Raw genomic sequence first — 27500 nt, forward strand, 5'->3', positions numbered from 1 at the left:
TATATATATATACACACACATACTACTTTGGCTATATACACATAAACTAGGGCTAAGAAGAGACATATCCAACACAATATGTACATATGAACACACACAAACAACACACACACACAAGCGTGTGTGCGTGCGTGCGCACAAAGTCATATCACCTCTGGCAAGGCTTGGGGCACATTGGACATATTTCCTTTTCGTGTTGCATGCTGTCCCATCCCCACATGGTTCCCTGAAGCCCTGGGCCAGTTACAGTCAGGGTTACAGTGTGTGTGCATGTACGGTGTATGTGTATTCGTGTCGGTGGGTGAGTGTGTTGCGATATTATTCTTATAGAGCCATAGGTCACACCTTAACAGGTCTCTCTCAGCCCTCTGGGCAGGGTGGGGACAGGGCAGGGACTATATATAGAGAAAAGGTACTCCAGAGAGAGAGAGAGAGAGAGAGAGAGAGAGAGAGAGAGAGAGAGAGAGAGAGAGAGAGAGAGAGAGAGAGAGAGAGAGAGAGAGAGAGAGAGAGAGAGAGAAAGGGAGATTGTCTAATGAGGACAGGCTGTTAGGGGATGGGCCGTTGTTTCTCTAAGTGTGTGTGTGTGTGTGTGTGTGTGTGTGTGTGTGTGTGTGTGTGTGTGTGTGTGTGTGTGTGTGTGTGCGTGTGCGTGCGTGCGTGCGCGTGCACGTTAGTGCGAGCGTGTTTGGCCTGTATATGTGGTTGTGTATGTGTAAGTGTGTACACAGATGGTTCTTCATGTGTGGAGTGTGCGTTAATTGCACAACTTCAAACACATCTTTAGCACCCCCCCACCCCCTCCACTCTCCCACCTTCAAAGACCCATGGATCTAGCTGATCTGGGTCAAACATGCATGGTAAAGAAGCACACACACACACACGCGCGCACGCACGCACGCGCACACGCACACACGCACACACGCACACACACACACACACACACACACACACACACACACACACACACACACATACACACACCATCATGTATATTGCATGAACACAGCAGAATCCGAAGTGTTACATTTAACTCTGAGTGTGAACAAATGAACCTGTAAGGATACATATTTACACACTCAGAGTTAAATGGACACTGAGCATTTTGTGCTGTATTATGCATTGTCATATTTCACCATGTGTGTGCCCCCTGTTTCTGCTTGGTAAAAACCCATTAATAAACTGCCTCTCTCTTTCCCTTCTGACTCCCTGCACTCATCCTTTCATCCCTTTGTTCCCCCCCTTTCATTTATTCATGCAGGGTTCTTGTAGTCCCAACATTCAGATACAGGCTGGCACACACTCACACACGTCACGCACGCACGCACGCACACATGCATGCAAACATTACTTATACACACATAAACACACACTTATATGCCATACACATATACTCTCACTTATGCAGACACATTCATAGACATACATGTCAACAGCATTAAAAGTCACTAGATGGACAACCATACTGAAAAGGAACTACAATTGGGGCAAGCAATCAAGCACAGTTCTCTACCGTCCTCACTGGAGCCATATACTGTGTATACAGTGCATTATGTGCTGCAATTTTGACATGCTTCTGTCTGCTCCAGTCATTTTGAAAGTGCTATTTTTACTGCATGAATTGCACGCATCAGTAAATTAATGCTTCGCTATTGACCATATCTCCATGGCGGCTATTTTGCACTTACATAATAGCCGGGGTGGGGTTTCCCACCCCAGCTGGGGTTTCCCACCCCCTCAAGTATAATTTAAGTGCAAGCATGCATGAACAGTTTTTCAGAACTGTGTTGTGTTTTCGAAATGGTATGGGGGTAATCCCATACCACCGATGTAAGGCAAACAGGCTTGCGTTGCATTGTTCCAATTCATTTATATTGTTAACTTTGGGATGACAGATAGTAAAACAGGATAGTTAAAGTACAATGGGTTACATCTGTAATCATGTCATTCACAGTTAAAGTCATGAAAATGTCCTCATCCAGACAGCGATTACTGTGACTTGTCCCTTCCCGTACTAGCCATTTGAAAGAGAGTAGTGTTCCCTTTGTTGCTAAAAATGATGAAATATCGACACAATTAACTTTAGCCATTAGGGAGGACTTACACAACAACAACAACATAATTGTGATCAGATTCTGCCCCAGTTAGGCTCTGAGGCCAGCCCAAACAAATTTAGGTGATTTGGCTGAAAACCCAGCTGTCATAGATTTCCTCTTAGGTTCTCCCTCAAAACAAATCTCATTGTGAGATATTTTGGCTGATCATGCAACTTTAATGCTTTATAGATTCCTTACTTGGGACTTATAGGCCTATACTGTAGAAACTAAAGTGAAGGTGAAAATACCAAGTACTTAAAGTTATTATTATTATTATTATTATTATTATTATTATTACCCTTATTATTGTATTTATTTATTTAATTCATTCAGATAACTCATGAATAGATCAGATAATAGCTTAAGAACATTTTATTTATAAAATGTAAATACAAGTGTGAATATCATATTTGATCTTGGCATTCAGGCTCTGCTTATACATTACTCCCTGCTCAGAACATTACAGACAACCACTTAAGAGCAGGGAGATATACATCTATAACAAACAGAACCCTTATAGGGAAATCAGAGCCTACTGGTGGTGCTGGGGTGGTGGTGGGAGCAAACAAAGTAAATGTATACAACATCAGTGGCAACACTGACAATACAACAGGCGGAAGAGCAATGAATCAGGTGAGCTTAAGTAGACCGCCAATTAATCAGCTGCTTGATACGTCACATACATCTCCCACACAGAGCTGCACATGCGTGTAACCTCTCGAGTGTATACTGCCTGAACTAGCTCGCAGGCTACGCATCATTTATTTATTTATTTATCAACATTAACTCTTTGCTCATGCAAACCGGTCCAGGCTACCACACACCACCACACTGTCTAACAAAGCAATGACTATGGCTGTTCTGGGGAAATGGCCAGATCCCGGTAGTGATCCCGGTAGTTGCTCATACTTTGCTGGACGTTTTGCACTAGTCTCATGTGGTCTGTGGTCAAGCACAGCAATGGTAGAGCTTGACAGGGTGCAAATGTACTCTTTGCCAAAGATGGTGCACTTGGTTACATAACTGTTAAAATGCCTAAGCAGCAATTCAGACCACATGAACAGAGAGATAAGTTAGAGATGAAGAACTCTCACATCAGATTAGCTTTGTACAGGAAGGAAAACAACTGAGGAAATAATTACTATAAGAGCTATTACTTGGTAAAGTGCCAGAACACGTTTCCAGATCAGTTCTTTGACTGGCATTGACTCAGAACAGTAATTTGTTTTCTAAATTTCTTGCTTCTCCCAATCCCTAGCTTCTCCTAGTTGACCTATGGGCATCAACATGCCCTCTTGCCAAAGATGCTACTACCAGTCTAAGACCTGATCTGGTGTTGGGGCCTCAGCAGGCTATGACCACTGTGTCATGAGAAGATGCAATAGATGAAGTATATGAAAGGTTATTAGTTACACTGAAATAGCAGGCAAACATGCATGGCATGTATACATGGCTGATTGCTGCTTAGAGATTACATCAGGACAAAAAAGTTCAGAAACAAACAAAGAGAGCAACAATTGAATCAGGTTTTCAGAACAAAAGCCACCATAAGATGTCACAGTTCGTAAGTCCATCTCATAACTAAAAGCAGTATTATCATACGATAACTCAATAGAAAATCAAATAGTCATATACGGTCCATGGCTCTTTTTCCACAGTGAAGACTCTGATAATTTCTGAACTGATAACAGTGCTGACTGATAGCACTGCTATTCAATTCAGCAGGGTGAGGCTTTCACCCTAGTTCTTCATTTTTGGTAGAATATGACTTCTGAACTGTGGAACAGTGTCACCCTCCATTATGGTTGAGACTAAATCTTAATCTTAAAAACGCTATTTATTAATTTTCTTCTAAACGTTTGTATTATATTATGTCGCTTATAAAGACTCATTTTAAGCGCAAATGAAGCCTTCTAGATTCTATTTACATAGCTGTGATGCCCCACTCCCTTATATGGAGTTATGGGAGTGTGCTCTGCTCATGCTGTTCCTTCTAGGTGAACAGGGTGGGGCAGTCTATCTACTAATGGCTCATTGGAGAGCACCTGGGCCTGGTGCCTCCAGGAGTGTATAAAAGCCAGCCCATGATCAGTCCGAGTTGAGAGCCAGAGGAGAGAGGAATGCTGTCCTCTTCAGCTGCTTCTGCGTTGTTCTATTTGAATATTCTTTCCATCCATACACCCTGCACTACACCATGTTCCACTCATCCACACCTACAACACTGATTTACTACACCTCATTGGATCCTTTATTGTTATGATGTCCCTGTACTTCAGTTATCTCCCATTTGCTAATGTTAGTTTATTAGTTAATAAATATTTACTTTGTTACACTTTCCATTGGTCTCCCTCCCCTATTTGTCATGGCAAGAGCCAGCCATGACAAATAGGGGCTCGTCCAAAAGTGAGTATTGTTTAATTTAAAGTTACAGTATTGTTTACGCGCACCTACCGCGTCTTGTGTTAAAAGACGGTCTGGTGGAAGCAATTGGGGTTTTCCCTGTGACGTCTCTGTGTAGTACTAGTTAGGCCAATCAGATGCGTGGGCTTGGCTCGGGATTCCCTTTTTTGGGCTATGATGACGTGGACATTAAACTTTGTCAGGACGTGCGTGTTTTGATTTGTTTAATATTTTGTTACTGTTAAATGGTATTTTTGATGCATATATCAAACTGGGGATCTTTGAAATTAAAATGGTTGAGAATCACTGCCGTTAAAAACATTCTCTGTTATGGGGGTCCCTGGCATCTCTTTTCAAATGGGGGTCGACCGTCCACGGGCTAATGTGTATCAATTTGGGGGTCCTTAACATGAAAACGTTTGAGAACCACTGACCTACATGCATGTTTATAAAGCAACCATCATGTCCACTCCCAACAACCCACCATTTGAGAAGTAGTTCAGCGCCACAACAAATGGATCGTCCGCCTCTTTTTTCTATTTCTGCAATTCGACTGCTTCTGATCATTGTTTTGGAGATGGATGCATTGCTGCTGCTAGACGTAACTGTTACTAACTACACAACCGTGCCATTCAACGATGAACGATTCAAAACGGTGCTTGAATCTCCCCCTTTATTGTAGGAAGGGGTGGTCCCCCTCCAGTGTTGCCAGAGTTTGTGAAGGAAATGAGCAAATAGGTCTAGAAAAACAAGCCCAAAAGAAGCAACTAGGGCACTTTAAACCTATGTAATTACATTGAAAATATGTCTCCCTTTTTTGGGCTATGATGACCTGGACATTAAACTTTTTGTCAGGACGTGCATGTTTTGATTTGTTTAATGTTTTGTTACCATTAAATAGTATTTTTTTTTTTATTCCCCGTCTTTTTTTTCTGTTGAAGCATGGAGTTAATTGAATATATATGGAATATAGGTTATTTGACACACTGGTACTAGGATTGAGTATTCATATAGGAGCTGCTGCTGTTTGTCCCATGTGAGGCATAGCCACGTTAGTTTTTAAACTTTTGTGTTTTTTTCTTTCTTGTATTGTTTTGGTAGTGTTGGGGTGAACGCGGTAGAAGCAATTGTCTCGGGGGCACGGTACGTGGCTGACAATGGGATTATTAACTGGTTGCGTTGTCCCCAGCGTATATTTGGTGCATAAATACCCCCGCAACTAACCCCATGAAGAGATAGGGGTGAGTTAGAGAAGATTGACTTAGGCAGTTAGGGGACGCTCCTGGGTACTTAATCAAAGTGTATTTCAGTGTGTTAGTTAACTTATGTCCATTGAATTAAAGTGATTTTGATAATGGTTTTGTGGCTCCATCTGAGACATTGTTAGATGGATGCACAAAGGAGCAAATCTATGAGATTGCAGAACACTATAAAATAGACATTGGGGATAAGAGACGCAAACCGGAGACTTTAAAAGCAATGTTGATAGTTAACCTAAAGGATCTGGATGTTTTACCGGGTGGTGAAACAGGGGAGGGAGGCGGTGCCGTTGCCGATCCAAAGCATGCAAGCACAGCTTTCTTTTGAGCAGCAGAAGGAGCTGATAATACAATTAGAGATGGATAGAACCAAGCAACAGACTGAAGTGGAAAAATTAAGGCAGACAACAGAGCAGGCAAAACTTAGTTTAGAGGGAGAAGTTGGAGCTGGTAAGGGAAGATGGACCAGAAGCTGTTGGTAGGTGAGGTACGTTCATCGTCTGGACAGCGCCCTTTTGATTTAGTTAGCAGTTTGCGGTTAATGCCAAAATTCAATGAGAGACCCAGAAACGTTTCTTTGTTTGAGAGACTGGCAGAGTCTAGAGGTTGGCCTGAGGAGGATCGTACTGTAATGCTACAATGTGTTCTGACTGGGAGAGCGCAGGAGGCGTACTCAGCCTTGTCGCTAACCGACAGTGTAAGTTATGCCACGGTAAAATCTGCTGTTCTGAAGGTATACGAGCTGGTGCCGGAGGGTTACCGTCAGTGATTTAGGAATGGCAGAAAGGAAGATGGACAGTCATATTTAGAGTTTTCACGGGAAGTAGTGATCAACTTTAACCGTTGGCGTGGTATTGGGGAAGGGGGAGGCGACATGCAACCAGATAGGCAACGGAGAGCTCTGTCTCTCCCACCTGCCCCGTGGGGAGCGGGGCTGCTCGGGGAGAATACTTATTATTATTATATTTATTTAATTCATTCAGATAACTCATGAATAGATCAGATAATAGCTTGAGAACATTTTATTTATAAAATGTAAATACAAGTGTGAATATCATATTTGATCTTGGCATTCAGGCTCTGCTTATACATTACTCCCTGCTCAGAACATCATAACACAGCAGGCGGAGTCTGAGGAGCACCCTGGACACCAAACTCCCCTTCAGCAGCTGAGTGGGGAGAGCAACGGGAAGGAAACAGGAAGTACAGACTGTGAGGGTGAAAGTTCACTTCCAACTCCACCGGCGTGGCCATGGTATTGGGGAGGGGGAGGCGACATGCGACCAGATAGGCAACAGAGAGCTCCGTCTCTCCCACCTGCCCCGTGGGGAGCGGGGCTGCTCGGGGGAGAATACTGCCTCTGTTGTCCCTGTGGTCAGATCAATCCCTGAGGCCTACAGTTTACGGTACCACATGGGTAACAGCTCACCATATGAATATCTGGACATATACCAGTGAAGCAGACAGCGGTGATGGATCCTGAGTGCTCATAAACCATCAGCAGTAAATTGTAGTTGTTCTCCATGTCAAAGATGGAAATCAGTCGGTCTCTGCTAGCAGAGGCTAGCAGCTTCACACCTGTGGACAGAGGTGAGAACTCCAGACACAGAACCTCAGAGTCAAGAGTCAGAGCTTCTATCTTGATCAACTCCTCTACAAACTGGAGGTCCAAGATTCTGTTTCCACTGCGGTCTCCAGCAGCCAGATATTTCCCATCAGGACTCACCGCCATCACCCTCACGCCCACCTTCCCATCAGTCCTTGCTGTTGCCATTGCTCCATCCTCTGTCTCTGTCTGGAGGTGCTGGATGTCTTCAACATACACCACTCTCAGCAGATCCCTGCTGTACATCAGATTCATTTAACAGTATATTTTGTTTTGAGCAAACGTGTTTAGCCTACTTAGTGATACACTCTGAGTAAGAAGCACTTAAAACTAGAAGTTGTTGTGACTGACTGAACATCAATCTGCTGCCAGCCTGCATTGGTCAGAGGCTGGTCTGGAGCCAAGAACCGAGACAAGCTACATGGCCTGAGGTGGAACATTTAAATTGTCTACCCTGTCTCAATGTGATATCTGAGAGGTGTGGAAGACTGCAAGGCAGAGGTAAGAAAGACTCGCTGTGTTTTCTTTTCTTCCAAATTGGTAAAAACATTAATCCCAAGTGTTGTTTGGTGCTAGCCGCTAATGTTGCTATGTAAGGGCATCTTGGCATACATTTAACATGATTTTACATGAGTGAGTAATTAGTTTTATGCAAAAATAGCGGATATACAAGCTCACGATAGCGGGCGCTTGTATATCGGCTATTTTCAGCATGCTACACTGTCACACACAAGTATAATTCAGGCTTAACTTTATGTGGTTCACATTTTAATTCACTTAAAAGTATAGCATTTCCCTCTACATTCTTGTTCCTACCTCTGAAAGAGCATTTATGTACCCCAATTGGCAACATTGTACCTTATTGTTCTGTGTACCTCTAAAAGAGCATAAATGGAGCGGAAGTATAAAGTAGCATAACATGGAATTACAAGTAAAAGAATAAATACAAATAATAATAATATATGTTATATTAATGCTAGCCGACTAATGTGTTTGTTGTTTTGTCATTATGTCTACCAGGGCTTGTGGAAAGGTGAAGCAGGAGATTCTTGGATGACTTGAATGGAATGCTGCACTGCATATGCATAGATTGTTTATGTATTTTCAAAACCAAAGGTGTGCTGAAATGTCATGTTTCAATATTTAATTCCCAATCCCCAAAATAAGACACTACACATTACAACTCGCAGGCCATCTTTCAGATCTATTTACCTTCGGTGAATAGATTACCCAGGTGAATACCATGTTGCTTCCACAATCTCCATAACAATATTCCAGTTACCAAGATTTTGAAACTTCCAAGTCAAAGACCATGCATTTGAGAACCAACTCTGTAACCCCAGTGATATCCATGGCCAGCCCTACTTTTAGTAGAAAAGGTAAGGTTAGACACTTACAGAACAAGTAGGCTACATAAAAATAGCTTATTTCTATAGCGCCTTTCTCCAAAGCGCTTTACAATGTTCATTGCATTCACCCATTCACACACTCACACACCGACGGTGGAGGCAACCATGCAAGGCACCAACCTGCACGTCGGGATCAGTTATAGGTTCAGTGTCTTGCTCAAGGACACTTCAACACAGCCAGGCAGAGCGGGGGATCCTCATTCTCCTGAGCCCTTGCCGCGACTCTGGATTTGTGAATCATCATAAGCTACATGTTTGTCGCTCTCGTTAGTGACCTTGATCTGTTTTAGGATGTAAAATCTCACATTTTGTTTTGCAGTTGTATGCAGAATTCAAACGGATCACTGGAGTTGATTTCCACTCAATGTTCCACAAATCCTTGGATGATAATGCCAGAGCCCTGTTCCAGATGTACCGCTCCAGAGCACATAGCGCCAGTCAAGCAGTTGAAAGTCCTCTTACAGAACCTAAATAACCAGGTAAAATTGCAAGCTATCATTATTTATGGTGCCGTCCGTGGTATAATTTCAAGGTTCAACATAAACAAAAGGCATCATGGACACAATAAGGCCATATTTTCACAACTGTTCAGGGTGTCTTTTAAACTAAAGTTGAATGTATGTAAAAATAAGTTATCTGATGTTATTTATCAATTTGTTTTGTCATTTAGTCATTCTTCTGCAACATAAACAAAGGATTTTAGTCAACTATACATAATACATCTCTAAGCCTACCTAATATGTACCTTTATACTTATCTACCTTGCTATCTATCCTGAAGGAATCTGTTACTAGAATAATCTAGTTTAAACCTACTCTATTGAATAAAAGCCTGATTTATTATATATATATATATATATATATATATATATATAAATAAAACATGGTTGTAAAAGTATTATATTTATATATATTTTTTATATTCTGATACCTGCAGACAGCCTGGCTATTTTTTGTTATATTTCCTGATTGGCATTCCACATATTGATCATGAGCACTGTCCTGTCAGGAGTAGGATTTTTCAATGGCATAAAAAAAACATGCAGAGTTGTGCACAAAATTGTAGTCAAATTCTAACGCATGTTCCTTGTATGCAGAGGACAGATGTAGCCATGCACAGAAAGGCGGTGGCACTACGAGACCTGCACCTGCAGACCTGCTCTGAAGCATCAGGGAAAACACTTCTCTCTCATTGCCATTCAGGTATATGTTCCTCATGGATGTACTGTTCTGAACTTGCACACCATTTCTGCCTGCATTTTATAGTTATATTTGTAAGTAAATGGGTAGGAGTGACTTGATATTGGGTCTGATTTTATTTGTATTCCTTACAGGAACACAATGTTGCACCAATTACTGTATAGGCTACAAACAGCTGTTCAAGGATAAAGCCTGCTTCACACTGGAATTCATTCAAAGGTAACTTTATGCTTGAAGAAGAACCTTGATGTGTAACTCAAGATGTTATATTGATTCACCAGCCATGTTTAAGTCCAATTTTGTCAATTTCCAATCCTTTACCATGATGTGTGAGCGAAGTTAGCAGTTATTCACCCAACGGCAGTTCATACATTGTATATCTGCCTCCTTGTATAATAATGATAAACATATTGGAAGTAGTTCTGCAGTAGGATAAAGTGAGCATTTGGGTGAATTAACTGCTAACTTTATAGGATTTGGGTTTGAGCATAAGTCATGTGCATAAAAAAGGACCATTCCTCTTAATGTTTTGCTTTCTGTTTTAAGATTTAGGAACAAACCTTCACTACTTATAATTGTTCTTTGTTCCCCGCTGTCATGTTGCTGCGTTCCAGCCATCAGTTCCTCATGGATACTTGCTGCTTTATACCTGCCATCAGTTCCTCATGGATACTTGCTGCTTTATACCTGCCATCAGTTCCTCATGGATACTTGCTGATTGATTTAGACCTCCTGCCTGATATTATTTTGACTTTTGATATCAATCTGCTTGCTCCTTAACAGACTTGTTTGCCTTTCTGTGAGTTTTTCTACCTCCACCTTTTGCCAAACTTTATTTTTTATTTTTACAGAAGAAGAAAATGCTTTATTTTGTATGTGCACTTTTAGACATGTAAATATATTCTATTGATTAAAAAATATATATACTACAGTGGATGAATAACTTGTTGGAGGGTGTGACCTCATGTTTAACAGTTTTAATAAATGTTTTATTGCAGATATGACTGGGTTGTATTTAGTGGTTGAAGAAGATCTAAAGCAATGTTGATGGATTTTGGATTGAAACTCAAAATGTAAAAAGCTAAATTAACTGCAAATACATTATACAACAAAATTAAGTATTAATGGCTATTTACTGGCAACTAGATCTGCCAAGTAACTTCTGTAATTTTAAAGAATACAGGATAATGTAAACTAGATTTCAATTAGTTTTTTACAACTTGCTGTAATTTATATTCTGAAACAACAAGGTTTCCATTAAGGGTACAGAAATATTCTTCTTTCAGAGGTATGAACAAGAAGGTACAATGTTGCCACTCGGGGTACAGAAATGCTATTTTAGAGGTACACAGAACAATAAGGTACAATGTTGCCACTCGGGGTACATAAGTGCTCTTTCAGATGTACGAACAAGAAGGTACAGTGTTGACACTAGGGGTACAGAAATGCTCTTTCAGAGGTACAAACAATAAGGTACAAAAATGTACCAATTTTAAAGATACAGTTCTGTACTCTACTAGGGTACTGTGGGGGCGGCAAAGCCTTTAAGGTACATAACTGCCCTTTGATTTCTCTGTGTGTAGCTGTCACTAACATGCTAATCTGTCAAGAACAGATTCTGCTCTGCGTTTGAATCTGTCGGTAGCCGTGTTGAAAACCCGTGCACATTGGCTACAAGAGGGCGTGCCATCAGATCAGGAAGCAGGCCGCGCTTTACCCAATCAAATGTAGTGGGCGGGATTTACGTGTGTGCTGTTCGTTCCCCACTGGAAACGAACCGAAACTCATTTAACAATAGCGTCCTCGAAGCCGACAAAACCACGGAAAGTTGGTAACATTTTAAATTGCTCTTTCATCATAGAAACAAGTGGGCTAATAACCAAAACGATCCATGTTCTTTGGGAGAAATGGTGTTCGTGTTCCCTGGAGAAATATTGTTTGTGGGAATGAAAACATAGTCGCACCACCGGAAGTGAAAGGCTGAAGGCAGACCAAAAGCCCGGTTTCCCTGAGCACGGGTCGTCTGTTCAGCTCCACCCATAGCCAAATGAATAAATAAAAAACAGCAGAGGGTGCTGTTTTTCCTTTTTATTTGGCGATGGGTTCCCAGATTGCTAACATGCTGTCTTGGCAAGTGATGCTGTAGCGATTACAACCATTTGGCCTACATGCACCTCCTGCAGAACAGACTGAGTCCCACATCTCTTGCATCCTCAGATTCCCCTATGTCCTATATGCTGTCTCCATCTCAGCTGTCCTCCTAATGTATGTGATGAAATGAATCACTATTGTGATTGTCAAAATCTGATGTTAAATGATCGCATCAACCCAACTCTTGCTCAACTCTCTCCCGGTATTTCATCTATACATTTGATCCAATCACATCATGTGTCAGCTTCAAGACCGTAATGTTGGTCCTATAGATCTCCTACCTCCACTCCCTAAATGCCAAGTATAGTTTCCCAACTATAGTCTCCTCTCCCCAAGCTCAGCTCCTCTCCACTTGTTCTCATACCTGCCCTACTTTCACGCTGCTCTCACAATTGCAGTTTCACAGTCTCTCTCTCTCTCTCTCTCTCTCTCTCTCTCTCTCTCTCTCTCTCTCTCTCTCAGTACACTATATCGTTGCATCCTACAGAGAACAGCGTGGGGGTCCTTTAAATCTTTAACCATGCTGACCTGGGCCTGTTTTCTTTCACCCCATCTTCATATTGCCCTTGAAATGCCCTCTTCAACCATTGTTGTCCTGATGAATGCCTCTGTGCCACAATTCCTTTTCAAGGCTTGTTCTGTGCCTTCTGTTCTGTGAACCTGAGTCGTGCAAACTTCTAAAAGTATTAATACAGAAGCCGATCCTAGCACTCTGCACACCCTGTTATTATGAATCAATGAGAAACCACCCTGACCCACCTTCAGGTAGAGATGTACCGATTTTTTTTCCTTCCCGAATACCGATTCTGATACCCATAACTTGCGCTTCGGTCGATACAGAGTACCGATCCGATAACAGTGAGTATGTTAAAAAAATCTAGGACAGTGGTCCAGGGACCCTCAGGGTTCCTTGAGGGGATTCCAAATGGACCCTTACTGTAACTCTGAGAGTGTACAACGGGTCCATTTGGTTCCATTTGTACACTCTCAGAGTTATGGGGGGTCTTTGAAATGTAAACGTTTGAAAACGACTGATGTAGGAATAAATAGAAATTAAATTAATAATTGTTAAAGTGCAGCTACAAGTTAGTAAAATAATAATTCAAATAGTATAAAACAGTAGTGCAACATCAACTGAGGCATTCAAAATGCAAAATGTAAATGCAAAATGTAAATACAGTAATGTAAATGACATAATTATATACTGGCATGCTCGCTGATTACCGATACCAGCATTTTAGGTAGTATCGGCAGCTTTTCCGATACTGGTATTGATATCGGAACAACTCCACCTTCAGGGTGGAGGCTGGTCATATAGGTCAGTGGTTCTCAAACATATTCATTTCAAGGAAACCTAAAATGATATGTATTTGACTGCGGACCTAGCCTGGTAAACCCCCTCCCTCCGGAAATCTCATTTGCATTTGATTTCAGGAAGGAGGTCTGGGATTGCGCAGGGAGTAAAGCTGCCCGAACACTGCGTGTTCGAACCAATCAGCGGCTGCTAGGGGCGGGATCATCCAATCACCTGCCTAGTAGCTTGAAAAAAAGAAAAACCGTCTGTCATCGATTCTGCGACCGGAGTCTCAGATGGGAAGTAGGCTGTGAAACAAATGTGTGTCGCAAGCTTCTTCCATTTGACGGTGTCAGGTTACTGCGGACCCCCCATCTCAAAAATATTTTGTGCCAGGGATTTTTCAAAAATACCAGATCTACAAGCTCATAGCGCGGCACTCTATCACTATCGCTATTTTTGAATAGCCAAAGTATAAAATATGGTTAAAGTGGTTAAAATGATTGTGGCGCTATATTAACACATTTTGCTGGGGACCCCCTGGTACCCCCACAAGGACCCCTGGGGGTCCCCGGACCCCACTTTGAGAACCAATGATATAGGTACCCTGATGGAACCTACGTTGTCTTAGGGCCCAACTGTTATCTCAGGAAGCCTCAGAGGATCTTGGGACGTCCTAGATGTCTTATTTTGTCTTATAACATCTTAGGGTGTCTTAAAAGTGTCTCAGTACTGTTTCCTTTCTGTACGAGGGGCTTGAACTACTCCAGAAGAAGGGTCTATTCATTTATGGTGTTGGGATGTGTTACGTCATCTCAGGGTGACTTAAAGACGAGTCTTATGGGGCCTTCAGTGATTTGTTTGACCTGAGTTGTCATCCTCCAGGGGTCATTGATTGTGCTGTAGATTTAAGATGTTCCAGGAAGCAATAGTGTAGTGCTTAATCAAACAGGACACGCATGCCCCTCTCGGATATCCAATAGCCTATATCCTTTTTTATATACAGTATATATATATGTGTGTGTGTGTGTCTCACACACACACACACACACACACACACACACACACACACACACACACACACACACACGCGCGCGCGCGCATATATATATATTGTGACGGTTCCCGCATATATATATATTGTGACGGTTCCCTGTATAGTGTAGCTACATGTATTTCACCTTCATATGTTTCATTTAGGTTTTTTGGTTATGAGTTGTGTTTGCTTTGCCTTATTAATTGTGTTTCTATTTGGTTCCTAGGACTTGGGGAGCAGAGTGATGCAGGTCATCAGGCTAATTGGCGTGCACCTGGGCCCGGATGCTCACGCCCCTATAAAAAGCCTGCTCCCCAGTCTTTTGGCAGATCCCTGACTTCTGCAACTTACCTACCTGCACTCCCTCCAACAGTTGTTAATACATACAACACTCGCACCCACACTACTCCATCCACTCATCCATACACGCATTACATTACTGACTACTGATTTCCACACCTCATCTGTTTAATTCTAGTTTGTTTGATTTGGGTTTTGATCATTAATAAATACTAAGTATACTTTTTACACTGCGTCTTCCTTGTTTTTGCTATGTTCCCTGGTTCCCCTAGGCCAGGGTCATAACAAAATAGACCATATTCACACAGCGGCCATATTGGAATTTAACATTGAAAGTGCCGCCACGGTGGCTACTTTCATTGACTTCATAGAAACATGGCCGCATGTGAATATGGTCTATGGGGGCTCGTTCCGTAGAATTTTGATAGTGCGGTAATTTTGGTGTGTCAAGTGACTCTTCCTTCTACATTTGTTTGCGCTGCACTGCGGTAGTCAATTGGCTCAATTGGCCCTTAATTGATGGCTCTTTTGCACATGGTTTTGTGAATCAAGTGACATCAGTGGGGAGTTCCGGGGATTCCCTTGCAGTCCTGGTTGTTCAACTGGCAAGGTCTGGTGAGTAGCAAAACAGAGCGGTCTTGCACGCTTTTTGTTTTGGGAGATGCAGTGAATTTGCTTGGTTAAAGTTAGTATTTGAGTAAATTTGTGCAGGTGGGGAGTTTTTTTCCCCTGGTATTATTGGTGCTGCTAAGTAAAAAAAAAAGAATTGGCATTGCTGGTTTTTGTTTGAACTAATATGAGTGTCCCTGTTAGGTTTAGTTTACTTAACAAAATAGGGGTTAATAGTAGCGGGGTTTAGTTTGGGGGGTGGATTATGTGCAAGGAGCGGCAGTAGATAGCGAGTGTGTACAGGTGCGTGCGCATTCCGTCTCGGGGGCACAGCTAAGGGCTGGATGCAGGTCGCCAGCTACTGGTTGCTTTTCCTACCCCTTGGTATGAGCTAGGCCTTTGCGGTGGCCTTCAGTGCATAAATACCCTCCGCAAACCGGCATGAAGACGGGTGGAGTTAGTTTGGGGAATAAATAGAGGGGCACTTGTATAATCTTTTTTTTGTGAATTTGGTTTACCAGCTGGGTAGTAACTAAGCACACATGAGCCAGGATGGTTACTGTAGAAGAGTTCATGGGCTCTCCCTCAGAGGAGTCTGGTGATAAAAGGTTAAAAGAGACTTTGTTGATTGTGTTGAGAAAAGATTTGTTTTCACTTGTGGAACCGTCAGAGGAGGTTTCACCTCCTCCCCCCACTTTAGATGCCGCGGTGGTGGTGCCTCCTGCACCTGTGGTATTGGCCCCAGGATTAACATTTGAGCAACAAATAGTTAATTAAGTTGCAAGCTGAGCAGGACAGAGTGAGACTAGACACGCAATATGTGATTGAAAACATTTAACAGCAGACTGAACAGGCTAAAGTGCAAGTAGAGCAGTCCAGGTTGGATTTGATAAGGGACGGTAAAATGCCAGATGCGGAACATGCATCAGAACCTGCAGAGCCGTCTTTTGACATTTCTGGTAATCTAAAGCTAATGCCAAAGTTTTCAGAGCGGGACCCAGAGAGATTCTTTGCGCTGTTTGAGCGTGTGGCCGATGCACGTAAATGGTCAGACTCTGTGCGCACTTTAATGTTACAGTGCGTTTTGACTGGCAGGGCGCAAGAGGCTTTTTCAGCTTTAAGTGCAACTGACAGTCAGAAATATTCCTGTGTGAAGGCCGCGGTGCTTAAATCATATGAGCTCGTTCCTGAGGCGTACCGTCAGCGTTTTAGATTTTGGAGAAAGGGTGAGAAGCAGACTCATCTGGAGTTTGCCTGTGATTTGAACACCCATTTCACTCACTGGTGTGCCGCGTCAGAGGTAACTGATTACGAAGGCTTATGCGACTTGATGGTTTTGGAGCAGTTTAGAGATTCTGTCCCAGGTGGCAACCTATATCAGTGAACAGAAGGCGCGGAACGCGGCTGAGGCAGCAGCTCTCGCTGACGATTACGTATTGACGCACCGGGGAGAGTTTCGGGCAGGCGGTGGTAAGGAGTTCAATGAGTCTGGTAGTGGTGGCCGATGGAATACAAATTGTCCATAATATGTTCGGGTCTCGTTCTCTTCTCTTCTCTTGTTGATTTTGAATGCTGTTCTGTTTTGGTCTGATCTGTGAGTTGAAGCTTACAATTGTGAAATAGGTGTATATAGCCTATCCGCCAGGCATGGAGCGGCTGGGAGGCGGAGATGGATGTCTCCGCCAGGCCGTAACGGCTGGGAGGCGGGGTTTGGTTGAATGCTTTAATATGTGTAGGTACAGCCTACTTTGCTCGGATAAGTTATACTGGCCATGAGTCTCATTTGTCTGAATTCCTGTAGGAGCCGAACCAGAGGGTGGTGGTCCTCTTCGTTAACTTCGGACATAGTAAAGAAATGGAGGACGTGGTGGCGAACGCGCTATTCCGGTCTCTGATGAGTAAGGTTCTAGGTATTCTGTGGTTCCTTCTCTTGTCTTGTCATTCATCCCATAAATGCTTGGGTGGAGGGGGGCGGGGTGTTGGCCATTGGAGGAGCGCCCTTAATTCTGTTAAGAGTGTGTATATAAGAGTTTGACTAGGTGCCAGTGTTCCCTTTGGGACTCCGTCTTTATGGGGGGGGGGGGGGGGGGTGTGACGGTTCCCTGTATAGTGTAGCTACATGTATTTCACCTTCATATGTTTCACTTAGGTTATTTGGTTATGAGTTGTGTTTGCTTTGCCTTTCTAATCGTTTCCATTTGGTTCCTAGGACTTGGGGAGCAGAGTCATGCAGGTCATCAGGCTAATTGGCGCGCACCTGGGCCCGGGTGCTCACGCCCCTATAAAAAGCCTGCTCCCCAGTCATTTGGCAGATCCCTGACTTCTGCAACTTCTCTACCTGCACTCCTTCCAACAGTTGTTAATACATACAACACTCGCACCCACACTACTCCATCCACTCATCCATACACGCATTACATTACTGACTACTGATTTCCACACTTCATCTGTTTAATTCTAGTTTGTTTGATTTGGGTTTTGATCATTAATAAATACTAAGTATACTTTTTACACTGCGTCTCCCTTGTTTTTGCTATGTTCCCTAGGCCAGGGTCATAACTATATATATATATATATATATATATATATATATATACGCATACACCGGTATATACGTGTATATCTGTACCTGTATCTAAAATGTCAAATAAGTTTATTTTGATTTTAATTTATGCTACTTCTGTGATAGACTATAAATTGATAAGCATCCCTCTGCTTCCTTGTGTTTTAGCTCCCCGCCCCACAAATATTGCAGCCAAGTTAGCAAGTTCCAATCATAACGAGGTTCTTCTATCTATAAAGTCTGTTCATTTGCAGTGTGTACTAGTACTACAGCCCTTTTGGTGTCCTCTAAACAAATTACATAAGAGAGTCTTACAGGATTATGGAATTTCAAAAAAATGTCAGTAAAAGGTTCAGATGGCCCGTTAACATTAGAGCAGTCTGAGGATCAGGTGGAACTGCATGGTTCTCTGGTAAAAAACAAAGCTAATGCTACATGAATGTTCTACTCTAGGCACAACACGGACATAGTGTGTTTGGTAAAACGGTCTTCTCTGTTAGAGCCTCCCATCACTGGAATAGTCTCCCTACATCACTGGAATAGTCTCCCTACCGAAGTAAGGGAGACCACCGACTATTGGACCTTCAAATTCAACCTTAAGAGATGGCTTAAAGCAAACCAAATTTGTAATCATGGGTAATTATCAGTTCTATTTGTCATATTTTACTGTAATTGTTCTGTCTCCTGTAATAATTATGTAATTATGTTTACTTGTCTTGTATTGAAAATATGTCTGTTTTTGTATGGATAGTTGTATCACCACTTTTTAACAGCCTGCTCAGGGACTACAGATGAAAATTAGCTTTTGGCTAACTCTGGCTCATTTACATGGATGTGGAAACTGACGTGTTGATGTGCACGGTCCCTGGTAAATAAATAAATACATTAAATAAACACTAATTTATAATTATGAAAGCAAAACGTGTGCCTTTTACAACAACACGTTCAATAGGGCTGATTATATCGTCCTGATATTTTAGCATCCATAACTTGTTTCACTTGGCTATCCTTTCAACATAAAACCAACAATGTGAATATCCCATGTAAGGAAATAAATCCTGAATGTTCATTTAATTCCCAGTTACAGTAAAAGAACACTCAGGATTTTGCTGTGGAGAGTGATCAGCACCACGCTAAGCATCATACTGTACACAGTGTCTGAAGAGAATGGCCAGTTAGAACGGATAGAAACGAGAAGGAACAGAGGAGAGAAACAGAAGTGGGGGGAAAAAAGAGAAAAGGAACAGCGGTGTGTGTTTGTGATGGGGGGGGGGGGGGGGGGGGTAGACAAGGGAACAGAAAGAGAAAGAGGGAGATAGTAAGAGAAAGAGGGGGATAGAAAGAGAAAGACGGATCGAGAGGGAGAGAGCAATGGAGGGATGGAGGGGGAGGAAGACAGAAGGAGAAAGAGAGACAGTGAGAGTAGAAGAGAAGGAAAGACTGATCAAGAAGAGAGAGCGGGGTAGAGATGGAGACAGAGAGAGAGAGAAGGAGAGGGTGGGGGGGGGGTTAGAGAGGGAGACAGAGAGACAAGCCCTAGTTTTCAGAGTGTAATCTAGGCCATTATCTGTGTTAGCACTGATGGGGCTTCAACAGACTCTGTGGATCCTGCACAACAATACCTTTTTATGATCGTGCGTGTGTGTGTGTGTGTGTGTGTGTGTGTGTGTGTGTGTGTGTGTGTGTGTGTGTGTGTGTGTGTGTGTGTGTGTGTGTGTGTGTGTGTGTGTGTGCGTGCGTGTGTGTGCGCGTGTGTGTGCTTTACAGTAAGTGCATCTGTGGGTGTGTGTTCACGCGCACATTCAATCATGCGTATTAACGGCATTGTGTGGTGCATTTTGTGCGCATGCGCCAGTGCACCTCTGCCTTTTGTTTTTGTCAGAATTTGCGCCAGGGTTTGTTGAACGTGTGTGTGTGTGTGTGTGTGTGTGTGTGCGTGTGAGCCTCCTCACGTGCAGCTGTGCGCTCTTGCTGTATCACTCCCGTCGTCAGTCAACCCCCCTCTCCAGCAGCACCCCGGGGGCCTTCATTATGTAAGAAAGACATTACTGCAGAGCAGAGGCGGAGAGGCAGAGAGACACTACTGCAGAACAGAAGCAGCTAGGGACACAGAGAGGCAGGCAGGCCCCTGATAATAACTCTGGCAGCCCCCTTGCCTCTATTCAACCTGCCGGTTTCCATAACACCCAGACAGAATACACACACACAGTGTGTGTGCAGGCACTGTATACAACAATACACACACACACACACACACACACACACACACACACACACACACACACCTGCGCACACACACACCTGCACATACAAATGCATGCACACAGAGGTGAGTTCAGGATAATGGTGATGATTGAGCATTTCTGATAATTATAGGCAGGCTTGTTGAAGAAAATGGGGAATATCAATTAATGTGCTAATTATAATAAATCTCTCTCTCTCTCTCTCTCTCTCTCTCTCTCTCTCTCTCTCTCTCACGCCCTTCCTTTCCACCCACTGCCTCCCATTCCTGACGTAATCCGTCTTCTTTTCTCCTTCTCTTCTTTTACACTTAAATTCTTCCTGTCCAACATATATCCATCTATGCATTTCTCTGTCCCCAATCCAATTCCATCCTCTCCGGAAACCCTCTAACTCCACTAATCCCTCCCCCATTTCTCCTACCTGCCCCCCCTCCATCTCTCTTCACCATTCCCTTCTGCTGTCTGTCTCTCTTTCCATCCCTCATGCTCTCTGTTTTGTCATATTTTCTCACCTGACCCCTCCATCAATTATCACCACTTGGCCTCTGTCCATCAACTCCATCCCTCCCCGCAGCGGTCCCCTTCCCCCTGGCCCACCGGCTGTCCATGAAGGAGGTGTTTGATGCAGAAGGCCGGCCGCGGGTGGACCTGCTCAAAGCCCACCTCACCAAGGAGGGCCGCTTGGAGGAAGCAGTGGCGCTGCGCATCATCGACGAGGGGGCCGCCATTCTGCGTCAGGAACGCACCATGCTGGACATCGAGGCTCCCGTCACGGGTATGATAGCAGCCTTCATGGAGGGGATGGGGTTGGGATGGGATGGGATGGGGTGAGGTGGGATGGGGTGAGGTGAGGTGGGATGGGGTGAGGTGGGATGGGGTGAGGTGAGGTGGGATGGGGTGAGGTGGGATGGGGTGAGGTGAGGTGGGTTGGGATGAGTTGGGGTGGGGTGGATAGGATATGGGGGGATGGTATGGGGTGAGGTGGGATGGGATTGGGGGGGATGGTATGGGGCAGGGGTGGGCAACTTTGATGATGCAGAGGGCCACTATATTTCCACACTCACTCCAGAGGGCCACATTGCATATACTGTCGGGCCATTCTATGTCACACAAAAAATAGCAAAAATAGCAGATCTACAAGCTCAAAACGCGTCGCAATGCGATGTGAACCTTGTAGATCTGCTATTTTTGCTATTTTTTTATTGGAATTCAGATTTTAGTTTTGCTATTTTTTAAGTGGAATCCTGAAAAATATTGTTTTTATTTAATTTCAAATGCATTTAGTTATAGTTATGTTAACTTTATGAACTTAAATACAAATACATTGGACATAAAAAAGACGTAATTAAAGCGGGTCATGTTTGCAATTGTAAACAGCTGAAATCAATAATACATCAGTATTCTGATATTTACCTGCGGGCCACATTAAGTGAAGGTGGGGGCCGCATGTGGCCACCGGGCCGCCAGTTGCCCATGTATGGTATGGGGGGGGGATGGTATGGAGTGAGGTGGGATGGGGTGAGATGAGGTGGGCCAGGAGTAGGGTGATGTAGGAGGGAGTGTAATGAGAAATATTGAAAAAAATCTCTATATGAATGGAGAGTGGAAGCAGACCCTATAGGGGGTGTTTACCACCCATGCAAAAATAGGTGGCATGTGCACACAATACAGTACATGTGCTCGATCACACATTGAAGGTCTAAACCACTCAGCATGCTGAGACAGCGACAAAAGCAGACAGAGAAAGCAAGGTTGGGATTGGAGGCTAGATGGATTCATTCAATTCATTAATAAACGTGTCTGACAATACGATAATATGAACTGTTGTTCGGTTGCACTTCACTGAGAGAATCAATTGGCACCTCACAATAGCAAGCACTGCCTTTTGCTCATATCAGCATGCATTCCTTTCCCAGGGAGATGGAATGAACTGTAGAGAGAGAGCTCAGGGTCGGAGGCCGGATGGAAAATGTGTGAGTGGTGGAGAGTAAAATGAATAATGGGTTCCTGAAGGGAAGGCTGATAGCAGACAGACAATATAAGAGTGTGTGTGTGTGTGTGTGTGTGTGTGTGTGTGTGTGTGTGTGTGTGTGTGTGTGTGTGTGTGTGTGTGTGTGTGTGTGTGTGTGTGTGTGTGTGTGTGTGTGTGTGTGTGTGTGTGTGTGTGTGTGCGTGCGCGTGCGTGCGTGCGTGCGTTTACTGTTTGTGTTTACTGTTTGTGTTTTATGTTGTTCATTATTTGTGTGTGTGTGTAATACGCTGAACATGTAGTCTGTCCATGTGCATACTCACAAGTATGTGTTTGTATGTGTGTGGGTGGAAGTGCGCATGTATGTAGGTATGCGTGTGCAGGTGTACATGCAAATACCAGCAGAGATAATTTAGCGTGGGCGCACTTCCCAGTTCCCACCCAGTGAGAGAATCATTCAGATCACACAGGTGCAGACAGACACACACACACGCACAGACAGTAAGTGAGACATTCAAACAGACAGAGAGACAGGCCAACATAAGCAGCTTAGTGCTGGGGTTCTCAGACCTTTCTAGGTTAGAGAACCCCACAGAGAGCCGTGCAAAACGTCATATGAGATTATTTTTTTTGTGATGTGACTTCAAACTGGACAGTGACGGGAAGGTTGCCAGTCAAAGTTTACCTTAATGTAATTTCATCTGACACTAATGTACATTCAGTGGTAGATGGAGTCTGAAATAGGAGAAGAAGTAACTGGTGGTGAGTAGAATTTAAGAGAGTAGCGCCCAGGATTACAAGCTTAGGCATTGGCACTGGGTGAAAAAATAGGGTTCCAAAATAACAATTTAGATATATATTAAAATATATATTATTATAATATTTTCATCTATGTCCTTTTCTAACTTTTGTTACATTTATTACATTTTATTACATTTATGAAACTGACTTTGTAATGGTCGATGGGGAGAATTGTTTCACATTCTCTCAGTGATGACTAAGTCACGGCAACACTGAAGAAACAAACTGTATGAATTTGATTTGAAGGCCCTATAGAGATCCTCTGGGGGTCAGAGCTATCAAGTTGGAAGCAAACACTTGGAGGCAGGTGAACAAATGCAAGCTTAACTGACAGTCTTTCAGAGTCACGTGATGCAGGCTGTTGATCAAACAGACACAGTCATGTGCACCATTTAGTATTCTCTCAATTTTAACCACTTTAAACCTGGTGTCACTTCCGAAAGCAGTAAGCACTGCTATGAATTATTAATATACTGCATGTTCAATACTATACAGTAAACATAATACGTTTAACCAGTCAGCACAATAGATAGTTAGGTGTAAGTACCTTTCACAATGGTACGACTGCTTCACTTGACCAGCCCAGGTGGTAGTTTCCAACTGCAAACTTGATTTTAGGGAAATATTTCATTATTTTGGAGAATAGTTTCAACATATGATCCATAGAAAAGGGGGATAGGGTACCCTCATCTAGGTACCCAGGCACCTTACCAGAATGTACCGCCCGGTGTTGCCTAAAGGCAAAATCTTGTTTCAAAATAATATAGCATAATATATAATCTATGGAGAGCATTTCCTTTCTGTGAAAAGATTTGGCCTGATGAAGACTGTTGAAACACTGTAAATGAAAATAAATATTTGGGAGAATTATGAGCAGTGTGTGAAGAGGTTTAGGTTTAGTTACTGTACAACTCCAGCACATGGAAAATGCAGTTTTGGCAATGTGCATAGAGGTACTGTAGACTCTACAGTACCTCTATGCACATTGCCAAAACTGCATTTGACAGTGTAGAGGTCTACAACATTTTGCATGCACTTTCTCCTTTGTCCTATGGAACTATATTTCAGTGGTTTTCCTTTGTGCCACATGTGCACGCATACATTAAGCCTACTTTTTTATGCCATGCACTTTAAGATTTGTTTCAAATGTTAAGTGCATTACAAATAAAATGTATTATTATCATCATTAATATTATTATTAATTACAATGAATACAACCCCCAGGTTGGGAAACACTGCTATATAATTGACAGTATGATGAACAGTATCCATGATGCCATTGTGTTGATGAAGCCTTCCATTGTTCTATTGTGTGTCCTCAGTATGTGGAGACATCCATGGCCAGTTCTTTGACCTGATGAAGTTATTTGAAGTAGGAGGCTCTCCTGCCAATACACGCTACCTCTTCCTAGGGGACTACGTGGACAGAGGTTACTTCAGTATTGAGGTTAGAACTCACCTACTACACGGTTTACAATAAAGTGGCCTGTGTGTGTGTGTGTGTGTGTGTGTGTGCGTGTGTGCGTGTGTGCGTGTGTGCGTGTGTGCGTGTGTGCGTGTGTGCGTGTGTGTGTGTGTGTGTGTGTGTGTGTGTGTGTGTGTGTGTGACTGTGCGTGCGTGCGTGCGTGCGTGCGTATCAATACATCAGATAGCAGGAGTATTGCACAACGAGTGTGGCGTGTATATCGATCCCGACTTGCATGGCCGGCTGGCCCCGAGTAGGCTGGTGCCCAAAGGGCACCGGTCCAGCATACCTGCTTCTTTCAACTAAGAAACATAGCAAAGATCAAGTCATTTTTAATAGTTCCCGACTTAGAAAAGGTCATTCATGCCTTCATCACATCACGTTTAGATTATTGTAATGCAATTTACACTGGCCTAACCCAGAAATCCATTTCCCGTCTGCTACTAGTCCAGAATGCTGCCGCCAGGCTTCTGACTAACACCAGGAAGCGGGACCACATAACCGCTGTCCTGGCTACTCTTCACTGGCTTCCAGTTGTTTTTAGAATTGATTTTAAAATTATTTTATTAACTTTTAAGGCTCGAAAGGGTCTTGCACCACAATATCTCGTTGAACTCCTGTCCCCCTATGACCCTCCCCTTGCCCTATGGTCCTCAGATAGGGCTCTCCTAGAGGTCCCCAAAACTCACCTTGTAACCAAGGGAGAACGAGCCTTCTCCGTTCGAGCTCCTAAAATCTGGAATGCCCAACTTAAGTCTATTCGACAAGCGGATACTATCCTATCCTTTAAATCGCTTCTGAAAACATGTATGTTCAGAAAAGCATTCTTGTAAAGCATCCGTCCATGTTATATATTCTCCCTTTTCCTTTCTTAAACAGCTTAATCCGCCTCTTTTCTTGTTGAATTTCTGAATCAGCTTTTTGGTTTTAATGTGCAATTTGTCCGTGCAGCACTTTATAACTTCTGTTTAGAAAGGTGCTATATAAATAAAGTTATTATTATTATTATTATTATTATTATTATATTATCATAAAGCAACTATAAACTGTCGTCTTTTAGAGCCCCAATCAGCCCAAGGCGCTAGGATTTATAAGTTCTGACTATTTATCACCAATGTTAAAGCAAAGCACATACTACGTAAGAATATTGACCCACAACCTCAAACATTCCCCTACTGCTTTTATGAATACCAAGGATTCTGAGAATCCTAGGTTCTTGTTAGCATGCAGTCTTAAGTTTACTGGTGGATCAAATATACTTGTATCGAGCACAAGAGACAGAGAAGGGGGGGTGCTTAATTTATACTTCATTAATTTCAACGCCAAAAATAGCAGATCTACAAGCTCACAACGCGTCCTCAGTGTGAGTGAGCAACAGAGTATATAAATCAGGCTTGAGGTAGAGCACTGCTTTTTTTCCCCACTCATTTCAGCTGAAAATGCATGGAGTTCATTCAGTGCTAGCTCAGGCTGATCAATACAAGAACATGTTGTACCCTGCACCATAAGGCCTATGAGCCGCTAGAACACTATGGGACGTGTTGCACCGGGTGCACATTCTGTAAATGACACCACTTGTGTGGAATTCTGGAGGGGTGGAGAGAAGGAAGCCATATTATTTAGGCCACCTTCCTAGAACACACCAAGGACACACAGACATTGGACTAAATGTAGAGCAAGAAGTCTACTACCGTATCAAGGTGAGAGAACACCTTGTATACCATAGGAAACACTCTCTAGTAACATAGTACAAATGAACACACAGTAATATCCTCACTACTATTTACTGTGTAAGCCACCCCGACCGGTTGAAAAATACAAATGAATGCTCTATCCCTTGAAGGGTTCAGAAAGGGCAATAATAATTGTAGTATGTTGTGCTCAACGATAACATTACTATCTTATTGAAAATGTTATACTCTTCGCAGGCACACAGTAATACAATAAGGCTACCAGAAATGAATCTCGTATGCTCAGGAGGAAGGCGCTGTGCAGAAAGCACTCGGCTCCACGTGGGATGACATGCAGTATGCGTACAGATTTCAAGGCCAAATAATAAAAAGCAGTACAAAACAGCAATAGGCCTTGGGCTGGATGAGTACTGCCGTGCAAGAGGGTTTTAATCAATGGAAGCACATACTGTAGTCATCAAAGCTTACGTTTTCAAACTGATCACAGAAGAATAAAAACTGAAATGGGATTTCATCCTGACCTTAAAACAACTGGTTGTCTATTAGTAGTATAGCCTTGTTAAAATAGCTGTATTAGTTCTAGTAGTAGCAACAGTATAATAGTAGTAGCAGCAGCATTTAAATATAGGTTGTTTATATTTTGGAATGAATAAGTAGGCTACCTTTTACACATTTACCTAGGGACAGTAATGTAGTGGTCATTTTCTCATTATCTCAAAACATACTTCGGTTGAAGAAGATTGAGAAAGTTATGCCAAAATAATACTTTTGGAGTATTACTTCATAATTATTTAAATAACAGCCGGGCAAAATGTTATTTCTCAAATGAGGGAAATTAGGTTATTATTGTTTCCTTTACTCTCTGCTTACATCCCTGTTTAGTGATGTCCTTTGTGGTTAACACTTTTTCTATGTTCATCTCTGCCCTGTCCTGGCTGCAGTGTGTGTTGTACCTGTGGTCACTGAAGATCCTCTACCCAAAGACACTCTTTCTTCTACGGGGAAACCATGAATGTAGACATCTGACAGAATATTTCACCTTCAAACAAGAATGTGAGTAGTACCTGTATTTTCTCTCTCTCTCTCTCTCTCTCTCTCTCTCTCTCTCTCTCTCTCTCTCTCTCTCTCTCTCTCTCTCTCTCTCTCTCTCTCTCTCTCTCTCTCTCTCTCTCTCTCTCTGCTAATGTACTGTATTAACTCTTTCATTAATGTTGCCTTCTTAAATTATACAAAGAAGGTAAACAGCATCCATAGTACTCATTACATCAGGAATGAAAATAGGAAAATAATTACCGGTAATACAAATTGAACAAAAAACATAAAAACTAAACACCCATCTCCTTTCCTCAATCCCCTTCTCTCCTCTCCTCTCCCCTCCCCTCCCCTCCCCTATACTCACTGCTCTCCT

The 27500-nt window shown here is 42.8% G+C and overlaps 1 protein-coding gene across 1 annotated transcript in view; it reads left to right on the forward strand.

The window, feature by feature from the left end:
* LOC308075390 (protein phosphatase 3 catalytic subunit alpha-like) overlaps positions 1-27500 on the forward strand; it is a gene marked incomplete at both ends in the record, with an annotated part of 45055 nt that overhangs the window by 6819 nt on the left and 10736 nt on the right. Inside the window, 3 exons of the mRNA XM_080415244.1 lie at positions 20740-20940; positions 24258-24382; positions 27034-27145. Coding sequence (XP_080271370.1) covers positions 20740-20940; positions 24258-24382; positions 27034-27145 — 438 coding nt within the window. The remainder of the gene's footprint in view (positions 1-20739; positions 20941-24257; positions 24383-27033; positions 27146-27500) is intronic.

Source organism: Gymnoscopelus braueri (genome assembly GCF_963280865.1).
Source record: "Gymnoscopelus braueri genome assembly, chromosome: 20".
Classification (NCBI taxonomy): Eukaryota; Metazoa; Chordata; class Actinopteri; order Myctophiformes; family Myctophidae; genus Gymnoscopelus; species Gymnoscopelus braueri.